Below are 23992 nucleotides of genomic sequence, written 5' to 3' on the forward strand. Positions count from 1 at the left end.
ATATATATATATATATATATAATTTTTTATGATTTAAAAAGTGTTATTAGTAAAGCTCTTTCTAAATTCATATCCAATGAAATCATATAAACCCATCTTAAAAGGTTTACCTAATAGCTAATGTCATGTAGCAAGGAATGACAAAACCAACCTTTCCCTTCTAAAATTTGATTTTATGAAAAAGAAAAATGTTAATCATTTAAGATATTGTTGATTAAATTCTTTGCTTAAATACATATGACACGTACTACTATATAGAGTGAAAAATATGATTATCAATATCATTCCCACGGTGCTAACTATTTTAATTCAATGTATCTAAGATATCAATAAAATATCTATTATACAACATTGCTTTATTGCATCATGCAAAGAGATTTTATGTATTTATGAATTGGTATACATCTTCATCATTACAAATTAAGAAGAGCAGAAAATAAACCAATCAAATTAAGTAAATAAAATTAAAATATTTCAAAAATAAATAAATCTAATATTTTAATAATAATATTATAATTATATATTATTAATTTATTTTCAAAAACAGATTAATTCAAGTTCAACACATAAATATAAAGTTTTCTTCTAAGTTTTTGATATGCGAATATCTCATTAATACCCATAGTCAGGTTTTATGTTTGACATTTTTATGATTGTTATACGATACGATGATAATAATAAATACAAAGTGGTCTTCGAAGTTTTTTAAGATGATTTTTTTTTTAATATTTTAATTTTATAACTTTTCAAAGAATACTAATTTAAAGGTAATTTGATATATTTTATGATTTAAAAAAAAATATAACTTTTTAAAGAAATAGTAATTGAAAAGTAATTTGATATATTTTACAATTAAAAAAAAAAATTATGAATCACACGGAATTATGAAAGGTTTGTTAGATGTCTCTATCAGCAAAACGCACACTTCACTTTATTAGTCCCTGCCTGGACTATAGCGATCGATAGATCGTTGACCGCCCATTAATCCATTCGTTGACCATGTTTTTTTTTGCATTATCATGGTTTAACCAATGTTTTAAAATGACAATTTTCGTCTATCAAAATTTTAACCAAAGTTTTTGGCTGGGCAAAAAAGGACCTCTTATTGCAAGCTTCGCTTATCCCAATGTAGATTGAAGTGATCAGAGCATTTACTTTGCCATTTTACCCTAAGTTCGAGCTTTAAATTCGTTATATAAATTTTTGAAGATCGTATACTAAGTTTTATTTTGCAACCTTGTTTTAGATTTAAGTGATCAATGCATTTACTTTGTCGTTTTAACCTAAGTTTGACCTTTAAACTCGTTATATAATTTTTTGAAGATCATATCCTAGGTTTTATTTTGAGGACAACTGCGCTTCTGCATGCAGGTTTGAGGCCAGGTGTGTTTTTGCATGTAGGCACATTGATAAAGGTGTCCAACTGTGGCTTGCAGCGGATTGTGTATAATATCATGAACTAACCCAACCCTATGAGGTAAATAGTGGATGTCTATGAGTTATAGCTCCAGTCTGTTCAATTCCGATGAGAGATAGAAGTACGTTCCATTGGTGTCAAGGGAATACACTGTCAACACTCTACCTTCGGGTTTGATTCATCGCCTGAACGAATACCTCTAATCTATTTGTCTTTGTTTGCAGCCATGTTCTCCAACTACTACCTTGTTTCCTCCAGCAGAGTCACAGCGATAAGAGGATGGCCCTCCCGCAGAGGTAAGGGTTTTTTCAGAGTTTTGAAATGGGTATTCCTCTGTTTCTCCCAGCCTGAGTAGATGCACAGGCACTAACTTTTGCATGGTTCTTCCAGGTATTCGATTCTCACTTGTCCGGTGCGGCTCCTTCACAGGTAAGAAGGGGCTTGTAGCATTCTGTTTTTCTTCCGGTTTAATATTGTTTAAGAATCTCAGATGGCTTTAACTTCTAACTTGCCATTGCAGTTTGTCATGCGTTTTTCCAAAAGTGCGGATTCAGATGGGTGGGTTGTTAACAGAGAAATTCATCTTCTGTCCTCAGGTTGGTTCTGCCATGAAATCCTCTGGCGGTTTGCGAATTGAAGAGTTTTCCTTCGGTCTTGTTTAATGTCATAAGTATTTTAGTTGTTTTGGTAGCTTAGCTGTTCGGGTTGGTTGTCGGCTTTATACCGAAGCACGGCCAGCTCTTAAGTTCTTATACTGTAATTGTACCGCATTATTAAATTTTCGTTTTCGTAGACAGGGTTCAAAAAAGCAAAGCGTATTAACTGCAGAACGGAACTCTCAAGTGACCTCGGTAACTTCTGATATAGGAGACTTCACATGTTACGAAGATGCTCGCGCAGAGCTTGATTTGTTTCGTAGATCAGTTTAGTACGGATGAACTTGGAATCATCATGAACTATGCCAATGGAGATTCAATTCCCGAAATTATGTATTTGGATGCTGTGCATAGCTATGTTGAGACCACGGAAGTTTTCTATGGGTCTCTGTGGGAGGATGATATTTGGCAGTTGAATGAACATCCATTCATTCAAAATGATTTTGCATTGCCACAGCCAAGAAAATTTGGAATTAAGGGAATCGAGGTTCATGACGTTTGGAAGTAGACCAATTAGAAACGATTGTAATTGAGGAAAAACTTTGCCTCTCTTTTCAAGTTAAAAACATGATCTGTTTTAGGTTTGAAGCCGTTGTCACCCAAAATTGTATTTGAAAAGACGAAGACGCACGGGAAACCTTCGTTTTCATTCTGCTGAACATATGGTGTCCCATTGTTTAATAATATCTAAATATTCACAAAACCTAAAGTTTCTCAAAATGTCGTCGATAAAATATTTAACTGCAACGTAAGGACTTTTCTTTGACCGTCAGTAATCTGACGGAACAGGATCGTCTCATTTCGCTCCAAAAAAGCACTAACTCCTCCAATAGTCAGATCTGTTTTAGAATATTGGGTCTTCTAAGGTGGTTGATTACACTGCAATTATCATTAAATAAGCTTATAAAGACCGCTATGGTACTTAAAGAAATCAATAGGCTAACCAAACCCTCCAATGTTCAAAATTGGTCTTTCTCAAGCCATATAGTCGAAGTCGATAAGAATATGTTGATTACTCAACTACAACTAGCTGAACATATCAATCATTCAGGTTATTTGATTTTGTCTGATCTTCTTGTGGTCGTGTATGAATTTTTTTTTGAAGATGACAAGTTGTCTCTTGGGTTCTTGACGTTATATTTATGATTTATTTATGGTATTGTGTATAAGTATCTGTTTAAAAGTTCTTCATTTCTTTCATCTTGTCATTTGCATGAAGCGCGATAAAGTCATATGCCTGCGGTAAATTTACCCAAAAATAATTATGAATTTAAGTTCTTAATTACTCAGCAATTATTTCCTTCCCACATTGTACAGAGTTTAGATTGGTATTTATCCAAAAATCAATTATTTGTTTTACATAGGTTAAAATAATGTAATCATCGGGTTTACATTGTTATTCACTTTATAATTTCTGAGTTCAATCTTTAATTATTTTTACCTATAACATTGTTGTCTTTATTTTAGATAGCAACCATTTTTCTATGTATAGTAAATAAGTTAATTTTACTCTTGTATAGGTGGAAGAAGCCATCAAAATTTTGTAACTTATTTTCAAGTTATTTTTATAACCCTCTTCACATTTGTTCCTTTAATGCTATATTTTCTTTGTGTTATTTATCCAGTTCTTGTTTACTAATTATTAATTTCGTATATGCTTATTTCAGGTACCGATTTCTCTTTTGAACATAGCGTTTTCCTTTAACTTTTCCAAATTTGGCATGGCTTGATTTCAACTTATTCAACTCTTCTGCCACGTCTAAGGTACCCAAATTTTGGTTTCTCATTCTACATGGGTGTGATTTCTCTTGTTCGAAGAGGAATCTCCCGACTGTTAACCTCTGAAATGTTTGTTAATTGTTTTCTTTCACGTCTTTTGGGACATGTAGTTCCTCCGAAACATAATTATTTATAAAATGATATGAGCCTCTCATGTATTGAGTATTGTTTTCGATTATGAGGAAAACATTTAAGTTATATAATTATTTTTCTAATTACATGTTTCTTGAGGTCGGTTAGAGCTCTTCCAAATCTTGTCTCCATGTAATGATATTTTTAGATCATAAATGAAACTTTGTATAATTTTGGAAAACAATACCATTGTGTTTTCTTGTGAAAACAATGGTAAATATTGATACTTTTGTATTTTTGATCATTGTGTATCTAGGCTAGTTTATTATATTCGCAAAGTGAAAATTAAGAGTTATTACGTTAATCAAAATTTATTATATACATATTTTATTATTGTTTTGTATACATATTTACTCTTCAAAGTCGAACAAGGTTTTCCAATCCTGTATTACTAGGTGCGGTGTGTGTTGAAATAACACATATAGATAGACTTGTATACATAACCAATACCTATCTAGTTTCAACAAATACCTTCATGTTTAATTTCTCAATTAACACATTAAATGTCTACTATGTATGCGATTGTTTTCTTTAGCATAATTTCTAGTTTTCTTCCTTTAATAGTCCTCCACACAATATTTATGAATAAAAATATAACCATAAGTTTTCTACTATATAAAATTTATAAAATAAAACAAAAGAATTAGCCCTTTTTTCTTTACAGTGCAAAATTCTCTAATAAAATTATAACTAACTCTTTTCCTTTTCTTTTACTATGGAAAATGAGTAAGTAAAATGTAACTAAATTATTTTCTTTCTTCTACATAAAATTTGCTAATGGAAAACATAATTATTTACTTTTTCCAAAGAAAAAAGAACAATAGGTAAGGACACTGACTTCAAAATCAGTAGTTTGGGAAAACTAGTAGTTGAGTACTTGGCTCCTCTCAACATTGATATTGCATCCAACCATTGTCCCCTCAAGGATATTGCTTCTCTTTAACATTTTCTCTCACAATGAGCCAAAAGAAATCAAACACAAGATTTTTATCAATTTCCAATCTACCACTCTTTTGTGGTTAGTAACTACCTCCACCTCACCAAAAAGTGGCAGGTAGTTACTAGATCATTAATGAGATTTTGTTTCCCACTCCCAAATACAACCTCCTATTTTTTAGGGAAACAATTAATTGGTCAATTTCATAACTTCTGGATAGACAGTTTGCTAAATTTTAATTTAAACATTTTATAAGCATATTCATTATATAAAATAATGTTTTAATTTAAATATCTTAATAAATTAATGTAATAGTTTACAAAAGTTCGATTTTTTTGTTTTTAAATTAGAAGTTTTATTCTTAACAAATATTTAGAGAGTAAATTATATTACAGTAGAAATATAATATTCGTATCACAAAGCACAAAACTAAGTTTTATGTTGGATGGAATGTGATTGCCGCACCCACCAAACTCTTCATTAATCACATTTGGTCATCCAAAGGCAAAGTTAAATATGGTTTCTGCAAGGTTGGCACCTCCTTTAAGTTCCCTGCAGACCCCGGCAGGGACTACCGCCACGGCAGTGGCTCCTTGTTTTAAAAAGAGAAAGGTAGAAGAACACGGTCGTTGGGAGCACCATTTAAATTTTAAATTCAATGAAATATATTTTGGTGATTTGAATTGTTTTTTAATTATAATTAGGAAATTTTTAAGGTTGGAAATTTATCTTGAGTTTTTAGTCCATCATATGTAAGCTATAAAATGTTTGACAATATTTTTGTAAAAATGTTTAAATTTTTAGAAAATTTACATAGTTTTTATATAAAATTTTGGCAATTTTTAAGGTGAAATAATTTTATAAAAGATGGAAATTAGTCAATTTTTTTTGGAAAAAGCATGGGAAATTAGTCCACCTGCAAATATTAGCCCCTAAAATGTTCCCTCACTTCAACCAAGTTAGTGATAGTTTATCTAGTATGTTGGGCAAAAGAAGTTTTCTAGCAAGAAAGATTTTTTATATGTATTTTTTTGTGAATTATTGATGTAGGGTATAATTATTCATGGCTCGTTAATATATTTATTAATTAATTTATTGGTATAGCATAGGCCAAAAACCGAATCTTCCATGATATGGCATAGGTTATCATAGTAGTATTTGAGGCTAAGGAGGTACTAGTATAAAATACTAGTACAAATACATTAAAAATATTAATGTGGTTGATATAGCCAAAGACTTCATAAATATAACAAAAAAAAATATTTCAACATGTAAGAATGCCCTATTAATTGTTAGCATTAATGGAGAAAGTTAGCTTTTCTATGTTTAAGTGTTTGTTGCTTTAGAATATGATTGAGATCCTATTTGTTAGGGAGTGGTTCAAACCACCCGATATTGTGAAAGCCTATATATTTGAGGCACATCTAACTCAATGAAATATAGGGCGTGTATGAGTGTTTGTACACTCTCCAGGTATCTCACTTGGAGAGCCAATTACTATATAGTGTGTATATTCACTTTTAATCATGGTATCAGAGCTTCAGGTTGTCGATCCTGTACGTTGAGTGAAGGGTGCGACTAAGGCGAAATCATCGTGCAGTTTGGGTGGAAAAACACGACAATCACACTGTAGCAGTTCACCCATATGACAAATTTGAAAACTCGGCGCGACGTTGCGACTCCATGCTAGATATCTGCAAAGAACTTCGCGACTCCCTGGTGGATACGAACGTCGATCGTGGAAACAAAAAGGGTTGCGTTCTCGTGGGAGGCTGCTTGGAGAAAGACCGCGTAGGTGCGTGCTTCTGGATTGCTGCTGCATTTGTGTGGAGGACAACTGCGTAAGAAGCTATGCTTGAATTGTAGCTGGAGAACTGTGTGAGAGTTGTCGCTGTTGGATGTCGAGGTGACACGAGAAGGTGAGGAGGCTAGACTGCCAAGCAAAACAACAGAAGAACAGTAGAGGTGGCCGGATCACTCAAGGCAGCTGTTGATCGGCGTAAGGCTAGTTGCAGACAGCCCAAGGAGGAAAATCCTTCAAGGGGGGGTGTGATCTGGGCACCAGATCATCACTTGTGTATTCAGTGATGGCATTGGTAGCTGTGGAGGAAGCTGTGAGAAGAAAGAGACGAGCGCTGCCCTGTGGTAAGCTGTTGGTGCCTGAAGAACGCAGGAGCTCGAGATAGCCGTGGAGTTTGACCATATTTTTGGTTGCCGAAGCAGCTCGGTGTGGTGCGTGGGCGTCAAAAATCGTGGATCTCCTGCTCAAGTTTCGATCTGTTGCAAAGGAAGTGTGGTGAAGAGTTGTATAATGCCAAAGGTTGGAAATTGCAGCAATGGAGGCGGATCTGCTATGGCATGGATCAGATGTTGTTGATTAGTGTTGAATGTCCCAGACCAGTTGTTGTGTGGCGAGAGCAGATCTGTCGGAGTGGTGAGAAATTTGGCCGTCATTCATTGGTAGTCATGCTAAAGGTGTAGTAAGGCTAAAGCGGAGGGTGACGTGAGGGTCTTAACTGCTCTGAAGGGCTGATTGCGAAACTGCGACACAGATAGGATTTGTACATTAGTCTGTGGTTTGCTCGGGTGATTAGGGAGCCTAGCGTTTGTCATGGCATTAATCGAGGAGGCAAAGAGAAGACCTGTGTTGCGTTCTAGTGCCTTGTTTAGTGACAGTTGCGTGCTAGAGCTGCGTGTGGTGAACCTGCAGATATGGAGTCGAGGGATGTGGTTGTCGTTGGGTGACAGATCACAATTCAATTCGAGAGAGGGTGTGAAATTTGGCACAAAACCAACCAGACATCTACATATTGGAGCTGCATCACTTGGTGGTTGTCTTAAAAGTCTTTATTGAGTGAGATAGAAAAACCAAATTAAATCCCCACCTCTTGCACTGAATACACCTTGTGAAGTCTCAATGGAAACTCAGCCACAGATCCTCCCAGTCCTCGTGCGCCAAACAACGAAGCCAGTGTTTGCATGATATAGGAAGACGGTGTTCTAGAGCAGGTCATTTCTGTTTGTGAGAGACGACTAAATCATTCAATGCCTACATAATATACAATCCATGGCATTGAAGGTGCGAGGTGTTTTTCCAACATTTAAACATTGAGCATTTGGAGACTGTCTTCTTTTTTAAGGGTATTGTTTTTTCGGGATCGTTGATCTTTTCGATCAAAGAATATTTTTTGAGAGGTCATTTTTTGCGCACATTCATGGCGGTAACCTCCAGTTAGGAAACACGCCGAATTGACCATGTGGTGAGCGACTGATTAGATAATGCCTGGAGGAGTAGGTAGAAGTGGCCTTGGCCACATTGACAGTGTCTGGTGATTCTTCGCAGAGTCATTTTGTGATATGGAAAATTGTGTCCAGCGATTTTTTCGCTATTTCATTTCTAGTGTCGTTAGCTCACACTTATGAGAATTTTCCACAAGTAGCAGATTCTAGACCTGTAATTGCAGGTGTGGTGTTTAGATTTCATTTTATAATGCCCTCCACCAAAATCCCGTTGTTTCAGTCCCATTTGATGAGATTGTGTTGCATACTGGTGTCGAGGTTGAATATCTGACAGATTTCTGATGGGTTCATAGAATTTGCTGCTGCAATCCCCCATTGTTTGATCGACCTAGTGGCCCATCCCTGTGTGGCTGGAGCGTGAGCGTTGTAGGAGTTGAGCGCATGTGTTTAGACAAGCACAGGAAGCTCAGGGGGACGTCGAGTTGTGTCTTCCACTGCCTGGACGGAACTGTGATCATGCTGGTGGAGAGAACCGAGAGCATCGGTGTGACATTCAAATGTGGTGCTTTGGTGTGGCTGTTAGAGCAGACTGAAGTGTGTATTTGTGAGCGTGGTGGATCGATTTCCAGATCTGAAACTGATAGGGGAGAAAATGGGCCTTCAAAGTAAACTAAAAGAGTCTTGTAGAAAACTAAGGAGAAAGCATCATAGGAGAAATGCAAATTATTGTTTTGCTGAATTTAGTGATGTGTTTCAGGTTGACGCTGATGGATCACTATGTCAGGCCAGGAGTAACTCCAGACTTGGCAGAAAAACTGATTCGTTTATTTCATTAGGTAGCTATTGTTTATATACATGAATGTGACTGATCAGTTCATCTTCTTGATGACTATTCACATTCCGGGTTCACCCAACCGCTGAGGATTAGGTGTCAACATTCCCCCCCTTAATCTGAAGGGATGTTGGTGAGTCCAAGCATCGTTCTGAATCTTTCAAGCTTTTCTCTTCCAAGCGCTTTGGTGAAGATGTCTGCAATTTGCTCATTTGTGGAACAATGACGGAGATGGATTGTTTTGGCCTCAACATGATGTCAGATCAGATGATATTTAGTATTGATGTGCTTAGTACTATCATGGAACTTTGTGTTCTTGGCCAACTTTATTGCAGAGGTGTTATCAATCATGAATGGAGTTGATTGTACTTGTTTTACCTGCAAATCTTCAAGAATTTTCCTGAGCCACACAATTTCTTTCGTTGCTTCAACTGCTGCCACGTATTCTGCTTCTGTTGTGGAATCTGCTGGAACTGATTGTTTGCGTGATCTCCAGGAGACAGCTCCTGATCCAAGACTCATAGCATATCTTGAAGTAGATACCCCAGTTTCTTTGTCTCCATCGAAGTCTGAATCAGAGTATCCAATCAAGCTGAAGTCGTCCACCTGTGTATATTTGATTCCAAGGTCTTGAGTTCCCTTCAAGTACCTTAGAACTATTTTTGCAGCAGACCAATGTCCCTCACAAGGTTTTTTCATAAACCTTGAGAGGATTCCAACAGCAAATGAAATGTCTGGTCTGGTAGTAGTGAGGTAGACGAGACTTCCTACAAGATGTGTATACTTTGTTGCATCCTCAAATTCCTTTCCTTCAATAGATGTGAGCTTTAAGTTTTGTTCCATTGGATTAGAAAGAGGATTGCACTCTGTCATGCCAAATCTGTTTAACAAATCTCCAATGTATTTCTTTTGAGAAAGAAATATGGATTTTGGATGTTGGGTTACTTCAATGCCAAGATAGTAATGAACATAGCCCAAATCAGTCATTTCAAAACTTTTTCCTAATTCTTTCTTTATGGATGCAATATAGCTTTCATTGTTCCCTGTCATTAAAAGATCATCTACATATACCACAAGATATACAACTGTTTTGCCAACTTTCTTGACAAATAAAGTTGCATCATCAAGATCAAAATGATTGAAGTTGAGTTTCAGAAGATGCTCAGTTAGTTTTTCATACCAGGATCGTGGTGCTTGTTTGAGGCCATACAAGGACTTCACAAGTTTGCATACTTTATGTTCATGTCCTTTCACAACAAATCCTTCAGGCTGGGACATAAAAACATTCTCTTTTAGATCTCCATTCAAGAATGCAGTTTTTACATCCATTTGATGGACTTTCCAACCATTCTGAGCAGCTAGTGCAAAGAGTGTCCGGATGGTGGCCCATTTTGCTGTGGGGGCAAAAGTTTCCTCATAATCGACCCCTTCCTTCTGTGCAAAACCTTTTGCCACAAGCCTAGCTTTGTGCTTGTCAAGTGATCCATCAGCTTTGTATTTGTTCTTGTAGACCCACTTGCAGCCAATTGGTTTGGTTCCAAATGGAGGATCAACCAGCTTCCAAGTGCCATTCTTTATGAGGGCATCATACTCCTTTTGCATCGCTTCTTTCCATTCATTATGAGAAGCAGCTTCTTTGAAGGAAGTTGGTTCAAAATCTGTAGACAAGTTCAATTCACAATCATAAGTAACATCCATATCAACAGGTGAATTAGAGTCATCTACATCACCTCCATCTTGTCGGTTTCTATTTCTGGTTCCTGTTTTTCCAATTTCATCAGGATGAACACTTTCAAGTGTCTTTGTCAGCCACTTTGGGGGACCTTTCTGAGATGGTCCAGGCTGCTCTGTTGATTGAGTTGGGACTGAATCAAGATTGAGTCTCCCAATTCTATCAATTACATCACTTAAAGGATCATCCGGTGTTGGAGTTTCATGCAGGGGAGATTGTTCTTCAGAAGAAGATTCCACATGTTGATCTAGTATAGGAATCCCCCCTTCAAGATGTGGAATCTGATTATCAAACTCTTGAAATGATTTCGTTTTTTTGAATCTATCCAAGCGATCAAGTTGCCGCTCAACAACACTGTCAGATTTGGATGATTCAAGAAAAATGACATCTCTAGATACAACAAACTTTTTATTTACTTCATCATAGAGACGATATGCTTTAGAGGTGTTTGAATACCCCAGGAAGATACACTTACGACTTCTAGCACCAAGTTTGTTTCTATGTACCTTTGGTATCAAAGCATAACAGGTGGAACCAAAGATCCTGAGATGTTTTACTGAAGAAACATGTCCATAACAATTCATAAGGAGTCTTGTTTCTTATAGCATTTGATGGACATCTATTCTTTATATATGCAGAACATAGAACAACGTCAGCCCAAAACATTATCTTTACATTTTTGAAGAAAAGCATGGATCGTACCATATTCAAGATTGTTCTATTCATTCTTTCTGCTACACCATTCTGTTGGGGATTATAAGGTACAATTGTTTGATGTTTGATCCCATGTTGGCGAAGATAGTTGTCAAATTCATTTGATGTATATTCCTTTCCATTATCAGTGCAAATAGACCCAATATGAGATTGTGCATCATTTTCAATCCATTTATGAAAATTCTTGAATGTTTGAAAAGCATCAGATTTGTTCAATAAATAAACCCAACAAATTCTAGTGTAATCATCAATAAATGTCATGATATATTTATTTCCATTTGCAGAAGGAACAGGCATTGGACCACATAAATCTGAATGAATGAGTTCAAGCTTCCTATGTGCTCTTGAATGTGAATCATGAAAAGACTGTTTGCTATGCTTTCCTAGAATGCAAGCATCACATTGCTTATGTTTTCTAGGAATTGTAGGCAAACCAGCAACACCATTTTTCTTCAATAAGTGGAGACTGTCATAGTTTAAATGTCCAAACCTAGCATGCCATAATAAACTTGATGGAAGTGTACCTTCTTCATGATGAGAAATATATGAGAAATGTTGTGCATGAGCAGAGGTTCCTTGCAGTTTGAGAAGCCTTTCTTCTTCTATTCCCCTCATGACAAGTGAGTGGTCAGAAGCTTTTCTTACCTCAAGCTTGCCATCAAACATATGAATGGAGTGACCTTGTTGGCGGATGTGGACCAAGGACAACAAGTTTCTCTTGAGCTGTGGGAGATATAGAACATGATCCAGAAGAAAGTCTGGAAGACCAGGCAGTTTAAGCCTGATTGTGCCAAGCCCTGATGGCTTGATTTTTGACTGATCTGCAAAGTATACTGCTCCATCAACATTGTCAGTGAAATATTCAAAAAAATCTTTCCTATGAGTCATATGACAGGTTGCTCCTGAATCAAGCAACCAATCATTTTTCGAAGAAGCAAGTGAAGCATTAAACAAATCTTCATTTACTCCAATGTTACATTGTGCCTCAATATAGTGAGCGGATTCAGGTGCTTTACCTTTGTCTGTATCATCAGTTTTACCTTTTTGCTGGTTTCTTTTCTGCTCAATTTTATCCCATGGTAGCTTGCATGTAGAAGCATCATGTGATCCATTTCGTTTGCAGCGAATGCAATGCAGATCTACCTTTTCTCCTTGAGAATGTCTGCCCCCCCCTGCCTCTGAAATATCTTCCTCTTCCTCTTCGTCCACCTCTTCCTCTTGTAGAGTCTTGAGCAGGATGCTTTTCTTTATGAGCAAGGCACACAGTCTCTTCAGAAGATTCAGGGACTGTCTTCTTTCCAAAGGCTTTCTCTCTTTCAACAAACTTTTTCACAAGAGAGTCAAAGGTTATATCTTTAATATTTCCATTTGCTTGTAAAGACTCAAGATAATTGGAGTAGGTAGGATAGAGTGCCTTGAGAAAAGCAATAAGAGGGATATCCAGCTCAACCTTAGTGGATTTAATATCATGCATTATAGACTTTACTTCAGATGCAAGAGCAAGAGGATCATTATTTTTCAGTTCAAGAGTGAAGAGTTTAATCATGAGCTGAACAACTTCAAGTGCAGAATGTGAGTCATAGAGTTCTTTCAGCTTTTGTAAAGCTTCAAAGGCAGTTGAATAAGATGAAATATGATGACTTACTTCTTCATTTACAAATGTTGCGATCAATGCATAGGCTTTGTTGTTCTTGTTTTCCCAAATGACAAGCTCTTTATCTGATGTAGGCTGCACTGGGTCTTTGTCTTCTTCTCCGACACACACTCCTTTCCACAACTCATTGTAGATGAGGGTGTGTTTTACCATCCGGGACCATTCAGGATAGTTCTCCTTGCCAGTGAGAACTATTCCTACCATAGAGATGATTGAATGCATTCTGTAGAAAATTACTTCTGCTGACAAAAAAAAATGTGCTTTTGAGGAAAAAAAACTTTTGCTGCTAAAAGAATGATTCTGATTCTGCTATGCCATTTATATGTTATTGACCATTGAAACGAATGCTGATAACATACTACCACTGTAACATATATCACCACATATATATCACTGCATAAACAATTTAAGTGCTTGTGTTAAACGCTGCCCAAACGTCCGCGGGACATGGTAATGGAACAATTAGATCGCAAACAATATGCTGTGCTATTACCGTCGCTCTGGTTGATTAAACTCAGATTGCCAACACAAGAAGCCACATGACTGGTCCACATGTAATTACTGAAGAGACTTGGGGAGTTCGCTACCAGTTTTACTCAAAACACCGAAATTCATGCGATAGCTGAATATGTTTTTACGAAAATATCAAAATCAACTTAAACGCCCACCGTGGGGCACGAACCCACGACCAAAAGGTTAAGAGCCTTGCGCTCTACCAACTGAGCTAGAGAGCACTACAGAGCATTGAACGACTTATTTGAAATCTCTAAAAAGAGGACGGATGTATTCACGTATCACGTTGGAGTTCAAATGATATAAGTGAGAGATCTTCTTGCCACGGACGGTTCCAACCGGAGACTAGAAATCCGCAACAATACTCAGCAGAAAATTTTTGTTTTCATGGCAACGGGTGGCGCAACAATTCTCAGCAGAATGGATTAAATTTTTGTTTTCATGGCAACGGGTGGCAGACATAAAACACCGCAACAATTCTCAGCAGAATGGATTAAATTTTTGTTTTCATGGCAACGGGTGGCAGACATAAAACACCGCAACAATTCTCAGCATTGTATACATTATGAATTCAATATAAGCAGCGTTGTATACATTGTATATCCAATAACTGAACCGACAGCGTCCAAGGCATATACAAACATCGTGTAAACAATGCATATACAAACCCGTTACCAGTTTTAATGCACTGCGCATTCAGAACGATGATACCACATTCTTTGTCAGGCAGCGTTCAACAGTCCAGCTGCGTCCTCCACAATGGAGATTTGCATCACCGGAATGGCACCAAAATCTGGATTCACGTCTCAAAAACCTTCCCAACTGGTAAAAGGATGAAAACCCTGGATCAGGCAGCGTTCAACAATCTTGTCGATGGTGTTTTCGCTGCGCATGGAGTCTCTCAGAACGGTGAGAGCATTAGGTGAGAGAACGTTAGGTGAGAGAGCGTTAGGGCAGCACAGGCGTGGCAGAGACGCAGGACAGAGGCAGCGCTCAGGACAGAGTGGCGCTCAGGACAGAGTAATGATATTTCAGGACAGAGGCAGTGGCAGGGAGTTACGACTATTTTAGAATTTGGCTCTGATACCATGTCAGGCCAGGAGTAACTCCAGACTTGGCAGAAAAACTGATTCGTATATTTCATTAGGTAGCTATTGTTTATATACATGAATGTGACTGATCAGTTCATCTTCTTGATGACTGTTCACAGTCCGAGTTCACCCAACTGCTGAGGATTAGGTGTCAACACACTAGCTGATCAAGATGCAGATTTGGAATTTGGTGAGATTATTAAATGGTTAAATTTGTCATTTTTTTTTCATGTATGAATTATGAAATATGGGCAAATGAAATGAAAACAATATCATGGAAGGTAAATTTATAGGATTATGTTGAAGATGTTATTAATGATAGTGGAGATGCATCAACATTAAGTCTTATAACATCTGCATTAGATGGTAACGTCATACTCAACATAATATATGAATATGGAGAGGTTCTTAGTGTAAAATTCTTATGGGATGTTTTAGAAATGAAATACTGTTTGAATGAGGGCAATCATGCTGAAGATATGGCTCTTGAAAATGATCCCATATTTGATTGTGAAACTAAAGATGAAATGATGGTGATGAATGTGTGTCTATAATTGAAACTTGTGATGATGAAAACACATCCATTATTGTAGAACATCAAAGTTTTCCAAATGTAGAAATCAAGTTTTATGAGACTTATATACCTCATGATGAGTGGATCAATTTGATAATTGAAAAACATCTTATTGATGAATTACTGTTTGGTGAGAAGGAATACCTATCTTCACATACAAATCAAATGCAGAACATGCTTGCAGCAACAAAACTGGCTGAAGAGGCTGAAGGCATAACTATGACAACAGGGAGGAATGGAGTAGGGAGAGATGGAGAAATGAAATCTCTCTTGAAGGAGCAAGAAGATAAAAGGAATTGTGGTCCTCTTTATAAATCTAACCTTTTTTTTTTTTTTTATGCAGATATTGGGAGACAAGAAGAAGCAATTGAAGAATCCCAAGAACCTGCAACATCAAATGTAAATAATGTTAGTATATACTCGAAGAGGAGGATAAGATTTCATGTGTTCCTTCGGAGGGGGAGAAACATAAAAAGGAGGTGAAGCTCCATCATTTTCTTATGGCAAAGAAAGTGAAGATGAAGCTTCATCCACAAATGAACAAGTATGGGCTCTGCTGCAAGAAGACAAAAATGAAAGCTCTGTCTTTTACCATTGTAAGCCTAGCTGAGACTGAGACCAATAAGCGTCGTATGTCATTTGAGTTTTTTAGTGAACCCTTTCTCCATTAAGGGGGAGTGTTAGCATTAATGGAGAAAGTTAGCTTTTCTATGTTTAAGTGTTTGTTGCTTTAGAATATGATTGAGATCCTATTTGTTAGGGAGTGGTTCAAACCACCCGATATTGTGAAAGCCTATATATTTGAGGCTCATCTAACTCAATGAAATATAGGGCGTGTATGAGTGTTTGTACACTCTCCAGGTATCTCACCTGGAGAGCCAGTTACTATATAGTTTGTATATTCAATTTTTTATCACTAATGCACTGATTTCCTTGATTAACCATGTATAAAAAGGTTATGGGTCAACTTTAACTTAAGAAATTAAACCAATTATAAATTAATGCTATAAATAATAATGAGGAACTTATCATGGAGGAAATTATTAGAATTGGAATAATCTCAAATCGCGAAGAAATTGGTGGGTGGGAAGGCAGGTGGCACGAATATAATTTTTTAAATTTATTAAAAGTAATGGACCATTTTGCTAAATATAATTTTCTTATATATAAATGAATTTTATAAATAATAATGAAGAACTCATCATGGAGGAACTTAGTAGAATTGGAATAATATCAAATCCCTAGGAAATTGGTGGGCTTGGCACGAATCTATTTTTCTTTTAATTTATTATAATTCAATGCAACCTCGAAAACTATGTAATACATTGATAAGGAATAAACTAAGCATATGTTGAACATATTTCCTTGAGAATAATTCTAGGCCCTCAATTAAAAAATAAAATAAAAACCAACAGATATTCATCTATCTTAAGATGAAATAAGAAGCCTTAGGCAATAATATTTTTTTTTTTATATTTTTATAGGTCTCGAAAAGATTTGATAATTAGTGAATACAAATGTTATGCGTCAAGTTTAACTTAAGAAAAAAATGAATTATACATGTTACTGTAAAATGGACCATTTTGCTAAATAATTTTTTCTTATATAAAAATAAATGTTATAAATAATAATGAGAAACTTATCATAGAGGAACTTATTAGAATTGGAATAATCTCAAATCCGTAGGAAATTGGTGGGTAGAGAGCCACCTAACACAAATCTAATTTTTTAATTTATTAAAAGTTAATGCCAACAAACAACTATTTAATACACTACAGTCATTGATAAGCATGAAGACTAAGCATATGTTGTGCATATTCCCTTTAGAATCAATATAAACCTTCAATTAAACAAAATAAAATAAAATCAACAGATCCTTAATGTTGTTTTGTTTCAAATAAGCCTAAATTTCACACATGGAATTAATGACACACGCTAGAATTGAAATGAAAATGATTTGATTGGACAATCTTATAATTCTTACCACAATTACAATAAAGATGTTGTAGAAAAAATTGTTTATTTTAGCAAGCATCATTTATTTATAATATTCATCGTTTCATTGAATTTATAGACCCAAAAAAAATTGGGTTATAATATAACATTAATGTTAATTAACACCAGACACAATCTTTTTAATTCATTTGATTAAGTATTTGATTACATTTTTTAACTTATTTTATGAGAGCGGTTTTTTATTTTCCACGTGAGCAAAAATGATGGGGCGACAAAGGGTGTTATATGTATGCAAGTTCAAGTCAATTGAGGAAGGCTGTATGTGATCATCATTGCAAAATAAAAAGATCATTGCAAAGTAAGAAGAAAATAAAATGAATCAATCAACTTTAAAGTAAATAAAATTAAAATCTTTTAAAATTAAAATATTTTAAAAAATTAATAAAATTAATGTTACAATATTATTTATTTTAAATAAATAAAATTAAAATATTTTTAAAAATAATAAAATTAATATTATAATATAAATATATTACAATATTATTTAATTTTTAAGTCAAAAGCAAGTTAAGTCAAGATCGTAGTGAGACTGTTGTTATGTGAAAAATAGAGATTACAGGGGGAAAGATGAAAGATCGTACGACAGGAATATCGAAGACGATGTTTTATTTGTGTATATATTTTAAATATTATGAAAAGCTAAATAAAATTGTAAAATTAATGTGTTGTATAAATTTTCTAAAATGTTAAATTTATTTATGTATTTAAAAATATATTTTAAACTATAAAAATTATATTTTAGTTAAAGTTATATTTTGAAATTTAAATTAAATTATATTTATTAATTTATGAAGATTTTTGGAAAAAATTACATTATTAATGTTTGGTTGAGCCTTGTGGTTCATGTTCAGGATACGATGAAGAGATATATTTCAAAAAAAGGTTAAATAGGAAGATAGGTCAAGTCATCTTAAAGATTAAATTTGACCAAAAAAAAGAAAAATATATTGTTTACTAATTAATTAATTAATTTATATATTATTATAACTTAACCAAACAATTATATTTGATTAGGGGAGGGAATTATTTAATTGGTTTAAATATTTAATATTTATTTATTTAATTAATTTCTTGATTCCATTATTTATTTGATATTTCACTAGGAAAAGTATAGCAAGTATGATAAATTGTTAACTAAAAAAATTCAAATAAAAAAAATAAAATAAATCAACAAATAAAAAAAACATTAAAAAATAAATAAATAAATATTAAGAGTAAATAATTACCAATAAAAATTAATAACAAGGGTATAAAAATGAAAGGTCAAAGTGCTCTTAAACAATAATAATAATAATAATAATAGCGATAAATAAATAAATACTAATACACAAATAATATATATATATATATATATTTTACTACATGGTGAATCAGTAACTGCAAGGGCTAATTTATGGGAGACCCAAGATCAAACTTCATCGCTGCCATTATAACACCAAGAGCATAGCCAACCACTTGCAAGTCGGGTATACTAAGTTCCTATGATATTAGCAAGAGCAGACTCAGCAGGATGGACATAAAAAAGAAAAAGTCGAGACAAAGAGGGGAAAAACTAAGAGGAGAGGGTGGGAATCTCAATCGCTTCCCTAAACTTGCCATGATGAAAATGAGAGATGCTTCCCTAAACTTGTTGTGATAAAAATGAAAGATTTTTGCGACGACCTTAGCCTCATCAATGCATAATATGATGCTTGGTCTTCACTGCATGTTCAGCTAAAGCAAACTTGCCGTGATGAAAATGAGAGATCTAACTATTTATCCGTTTCCATCTAATTATTAGGATGGCCTATCTTCCTATTTAACCTTCTTCTGAGATCTGTCTCTTTTTCTTATCTTGAAAATGAACCATACTTGCTAATTTAAAATACGTCAACCAAACATGGAAAATATAATTTTTTCTTAAAATCTTCATAAATTAACAGATTATAAATCACAAAAACTTGAATTCAAATAAACTACACTTATTATTATATATAAAAATAATACTTATCCTAACCAAATATTCTATTTTTAAATCACTAGGTCAACATGTTCCAAGAGAGAATCATCATTTTATTTTTGACGGACATGCATGACATATGTTGACATACAATAAATCCTGTTGTGTTTCAAAACGTTCAGATGGTTAGAACAAGAACGGTAAGAGAGAAAATAATTTTAATTTAGCGCCTTCGATGGCAAATGAGATCAAATAAGTATTTTTAAGAGCCAACGAACAGGGACGCTTTATTGGAATGAAATCGCACCGCAATCGCATGGAAGCGCTGGGAATTATTTTATGGTTGTCTGGAGCATTCAGCTGGAAGCTGATTATTGAATCTGGCCGGATCTTTGCAGTAATCGTAAACTAGAAAATTACTGCGAACCCACTGTAATTGTCCTTGTTGGGCATAGGTCAAGTTCTCATAAGCTGGCTGATTCCACCAGTTACTGGGAGTATTAGCCCAACACTGGGAGGAGTTGCCACTGCCTGTCCATTCGCATACGTCTGCTGTGAAATTTCTGTACGAAGCCACAAATGGTGCGTAAGACCAATCGATTTTCACCCGTCCCCCTTGAGTTGCCCAACTATCTCCGTCCCATATGCTGGAGTACACTCTCATCGCCTGCCCGTTCGCGTAAGGCACACCTATGTCTTCATTGTTCCCAAATACTCTGATAGGTTGTCCATCTACAAAAATCCTGAAACGAAGATATCAGGTGAGATGGATTCATCACAATAGAAAAACAGATTAAACCATGTTCAGAGGAGGAGGTAGCTTACACAATTTGCTCGGGGTTCCAGAGAATTGAGTAATTGTGGAAATCTGTTGTGGGATCGAACCATAAATAGAAATCTTGCTCCCTACCACCTGAACCATTTGTATAGATGTTTGTATTGAGAATATATGGCTGACCAGAAACATTTCCTAGAAATTCAATATCAATTTCGTCGTGCCTGTCGCCTGTCGAAGATAACTGCAGCGTATTTTCTCCGTTCGTTAGAGAACATTATAATAGTGAGAATGCTATGAATTTTAACGTAATTTTATATGGATTTAAGATTTCTATATCGGATGGATAGGAGTTGAGTGAAATCAATGGATCCCAAAAATTTCTCACTATCCTCCATAATTTTTGCCTATCATATGCTAAATTATTCCCAAAATTTACTATCAATTAATGACTTTTCTCAATAATTTCTCTCTATCAAATTACAAAAATTCCCAAAAACCTTTTACATGAATATTGGAATATTATTGAATATAAATTTCGCAAATTTATCTCACATAGAATGTTGTAACCGTTCCAGCAGAATTATTGGGCACCAGCTGCATAAACATATCGACGCTTCCAAACAAAAATTGTGCTTTGGATTGAAATCCCGAGCCTAATTAAACAATACCGAAAAAATATCTGCTGTTATTCTATGCTGATAGTATATTACCACACAAACATAAAGCAGTAAAAAGCTAACAATACAGTTATATATCAATAACATTAGAATACCTGAAGCATTATCGAGAGAAAGCTGCAATTCCTCGCCGTTGTCGAATATCTCGACGTTGTTATCACCCCATGTTATATCTATATCATTGTAAAAGTTTGCATGGACTGTGGGATATATACCAGTACTGCATATTATAACAATCATAAGAATTAGATGGAGATAGCCAGAGAGATTTGGAGCCTCCATTGATGATATATTGTTGGATAGGTATTGAGCATACAACAGTGGCAGACTAATCTAATTGACTGCCTATTTGATTTGGGTTTGGAACAGAATGAATAAGAATTGAAGAACTTGTTTGCAGATGGGTTATGTCTGGACAATTATATAGGAAGGGTATAAGTGTAATTGTTTAGTAGGCTGTTGAAATCATGAACATATCTGAAAGGAATCAAATATACATTAAAAATTATAATCCAGCTAGGCAGGGTAGGCTGTCACGCAGTTTAGCCCAGGACGACTCTCGCTCATGAACCATGCAGCGGAGGCTTTGATTGTAACTGTGGGAATAGGTAGTCGAAATCTAGGAACGATCAACAGAAATCAAATATACATTAAAAATTGCAACCAGCGCACAAGTGATTGGGCGTGACGCGGTTTCGCCCTCGATGTCTCCCACTCATCAATCAGTACTGTTTCCAGGCCAAGGCTCAGCGTTTACATTGCGGAGAATTAGCGATTACGTACGAAAAATTGCTAACGCAGCAGAGCTGTCAATGCCCGTCAATGCCAACGGTAACCCCACCTCTCGGTCTGTATATGTATGTGAAAAAGTGGTATATATATATATATATATATTTTCAGAATGAAAAAGCATGATTGTATTATATTGAGACAATATAAAGATAACAGATAGTACATCATAAGCTTTTAAAAGTTGGAGAAGTTCAGAAACCAAAAAAACAAAACTGGATACTATGTGCATTCTGAATGAAACCTTTGGAGCTGACACACAATTAACCATATACAAGACTTTTTGCACAGTCACATTATATTTTTTGGGATATAAGCTTATTGTCGACATAGATCCACCAATCATAAATCATACATATTCAAGGATATATAACATAAAGATGAAAAAAAAGAGCATACCTGGAGAGTTTCAAAAAGTGAATTAAAAACTAGAAAAGGAGAAATCCTGGATGGAAAAAGATTTCTCGACAGATATGATGTTCTATTTTCTATTGTTCACATTCTAAACATTTTGATAAATATTCTTCCACCTCTTTCTTGATACCTAGCCAAAATCAATTAGTTCTTAATGTTGTTATCATCTTTTGATATTGAGGATGTCCTACATATGGTTTCTTATGATACTCATCTACTACCATTTGTTTCAAGGCATTCACATTGGGAATATATATATGTTTTCTGTAAATCAAAAAATTTTCTAATTTTTTTGGCATAATCATGGATGTCAGTCTTCTGCCATTTTTGGTGAATTTCCAAGTATTTAGGATCAATGGTTATTGAATTTTTAATATGCTCCACCAAATTTGTCCTAACACTGCTGACGGATACCCCCATTAAAGTATAGGCGTGCTTTCTCAAAGCATATGCTTTGTTGTTTTCTTTTCCTTTTATATGCTTAATGTCGAACTCAAACTCACTAAGGAATGTCATCCACCTAGTTTGTTTGAAATTGAGATATGGTTGGATGAAAAGATATTTTAAGATGATATGATATGTTACTAGAGTGAATTTCTTCCCTAATAGATAGTTCCTCCACATATTTAAGGCATGCATTACAAAAACTAGTTATAAATCATATATAGCATAATTTCTTTCATGTGTTTTTAACTTTCTAGATTCATAAACTACCACTGAATTTTCTTGCATTAAAACTCCTCCTAGCCCATCCATACATGCATCAGTGCAAACTATAAAATCTTTATTTGGATATGCAATTTTTCATATAGGAGCCACTCTAAGTATACATTTTAGTTTATCAAAACTTTCCTTACATTTGGTTGTCCATTCAAATTTTACTCCCTTATTCTATAAAGATGTAATAGGATGTGCTAGTTTTGAAAATCCCTTTATAAATCTTCAGTAATATCTCATAATTCCCATAAATGAATGGACAACAAACACATCCTTTGGTATGGGCCAATTTACTATGGCCTTGACCTTTTCTAAATCAACTGCTAGTCCTTCCTTTGAAATTATGTGGCCTAAATACTGCATTCTATTTTTGTAAGAGTCACATTTACTAAATTTAGCATATAAATGATGTTCTCCTAGATTTTGCGGCACTAAATTTAAGTGTTCCTTGTTTTCTTCTTCATCCTTGGAATACACCAGAATGTCATCGATATATACCAACACAAATTTTTGTTCATCAAGCACATAAAGGTTGTTGGGGCATTAGTAAGGCCAAATGGTAACGCTACAAACTCATAGTTACCATATCTGGTTTTGAAAGATGCATTATAAATTTCTTCATTTTTTATTCTTAATTGATGATATCCTATCCTTAAATCAATTTTTTTAAAAATGGTTTCCCCCCTTACTTGATCAAACAAATAATCAATTCGAGGCAATGGATATTTAGTTTTAATGGTTAAATTTTGTAATTATTGATCATCGATGCACATCCTAAACGTGTCATCCTTCTTCTTGACAAATAGCATGGGAGCCCCCCATGGTGATACACTAGGTCTAATATAGCCTTTGTCGAGTAGTTCTTGTAGTTGCATCTCTAGCTTCAATAACTCAGGTGGGCTCATTCAGTAAGGGGTTCTAGACATTGGGGCTTCACTGAGTACTAATCAATGGAAAAATATATCTCTACGGGAGGGGTAAACCTAGGATTCACTCCAGGAAGACATCTTAGAACTCCTTAATAACTGGCAAGGTGTCTAATTTTGATTCTTCTCTTTGTTGTTCACTTGCTAACACATGAACCATGAATAATAGAAACCCTTTTCATGCACTCTTTTTTCATTTGTAAGGTTGAGATTTGTCTAACTGATATGGGTTTTGGTATGCCTCAGATTATTTTAGTTTATCCCTTTTGATTTACACAAATCATTGTTTTTTTCTAAACAATTTATAATGGCTTGTTGTTTTTCCAACCAATCCATGCCTATTGACATATCATATGATCATAGGGAAGTATATTTAGGTTCACTATTGTAAAATAGCCATTTAAATCAAGATGACATTGTTTTACTTGGCTGGTTAATCTTCTCTTGGTGTTGGTTGCTAACCAT

General features: G+C 34.9%; 1 protein-coding gene and 1 non-coding gene across 2 annotated transcripts; both read right to left on the minus strand.

The window, feature by feature from the left end:
• Positions 1-13754: 13754 nt before the first annotated feature.
• On the minus strand, positions 13755-13826 carry TRNAK-CUU (transfer RNA lysine (anticodon CUU)). Its single transcript has one exon. It is a non-coding gene; the product is annotated as a tRNA-Lys (tRNA).
• A 5569-nt stretch (positions 13827-19395) lies between these two features.
• On the minus strand, positions 19396-20963 carry LOC149155462 (xyloglucan endotransglucosylase protein 7-like). The gene is made up of 4 exons (XM_089445037.1): positions 20777-20963; positions 20557-20657; positions 20052-20245; positions 19396-19969 (listed from the first exon to the last, which is right to left on the minus strand). Exons 1-4 carry the CDS (start codon positions 20961-20963, stop codon positions 19564-19566), a joined length of 888 nt encoding a protein of 295 aa, XP_089301163.1. The 3' UTR covers positions 19396-19563.
• Positions 20964-23992: the final 3029 nt, after the last annotated feature.

Source organism: Pinus tabuliformis, chromosome 9, assembly GCF_031772625.1.
Source record: "Pinus tabuliformis cultivar Carrire ecotype Pingquan chromosome 9, CPIR1, whole genome shotgun sequence".
NCBI lineage: Eukaryota > Viridiplantae > Streptophyta > Pinopsida > Pinales > Pinaceae > Pinus > Pinus tabuliformis.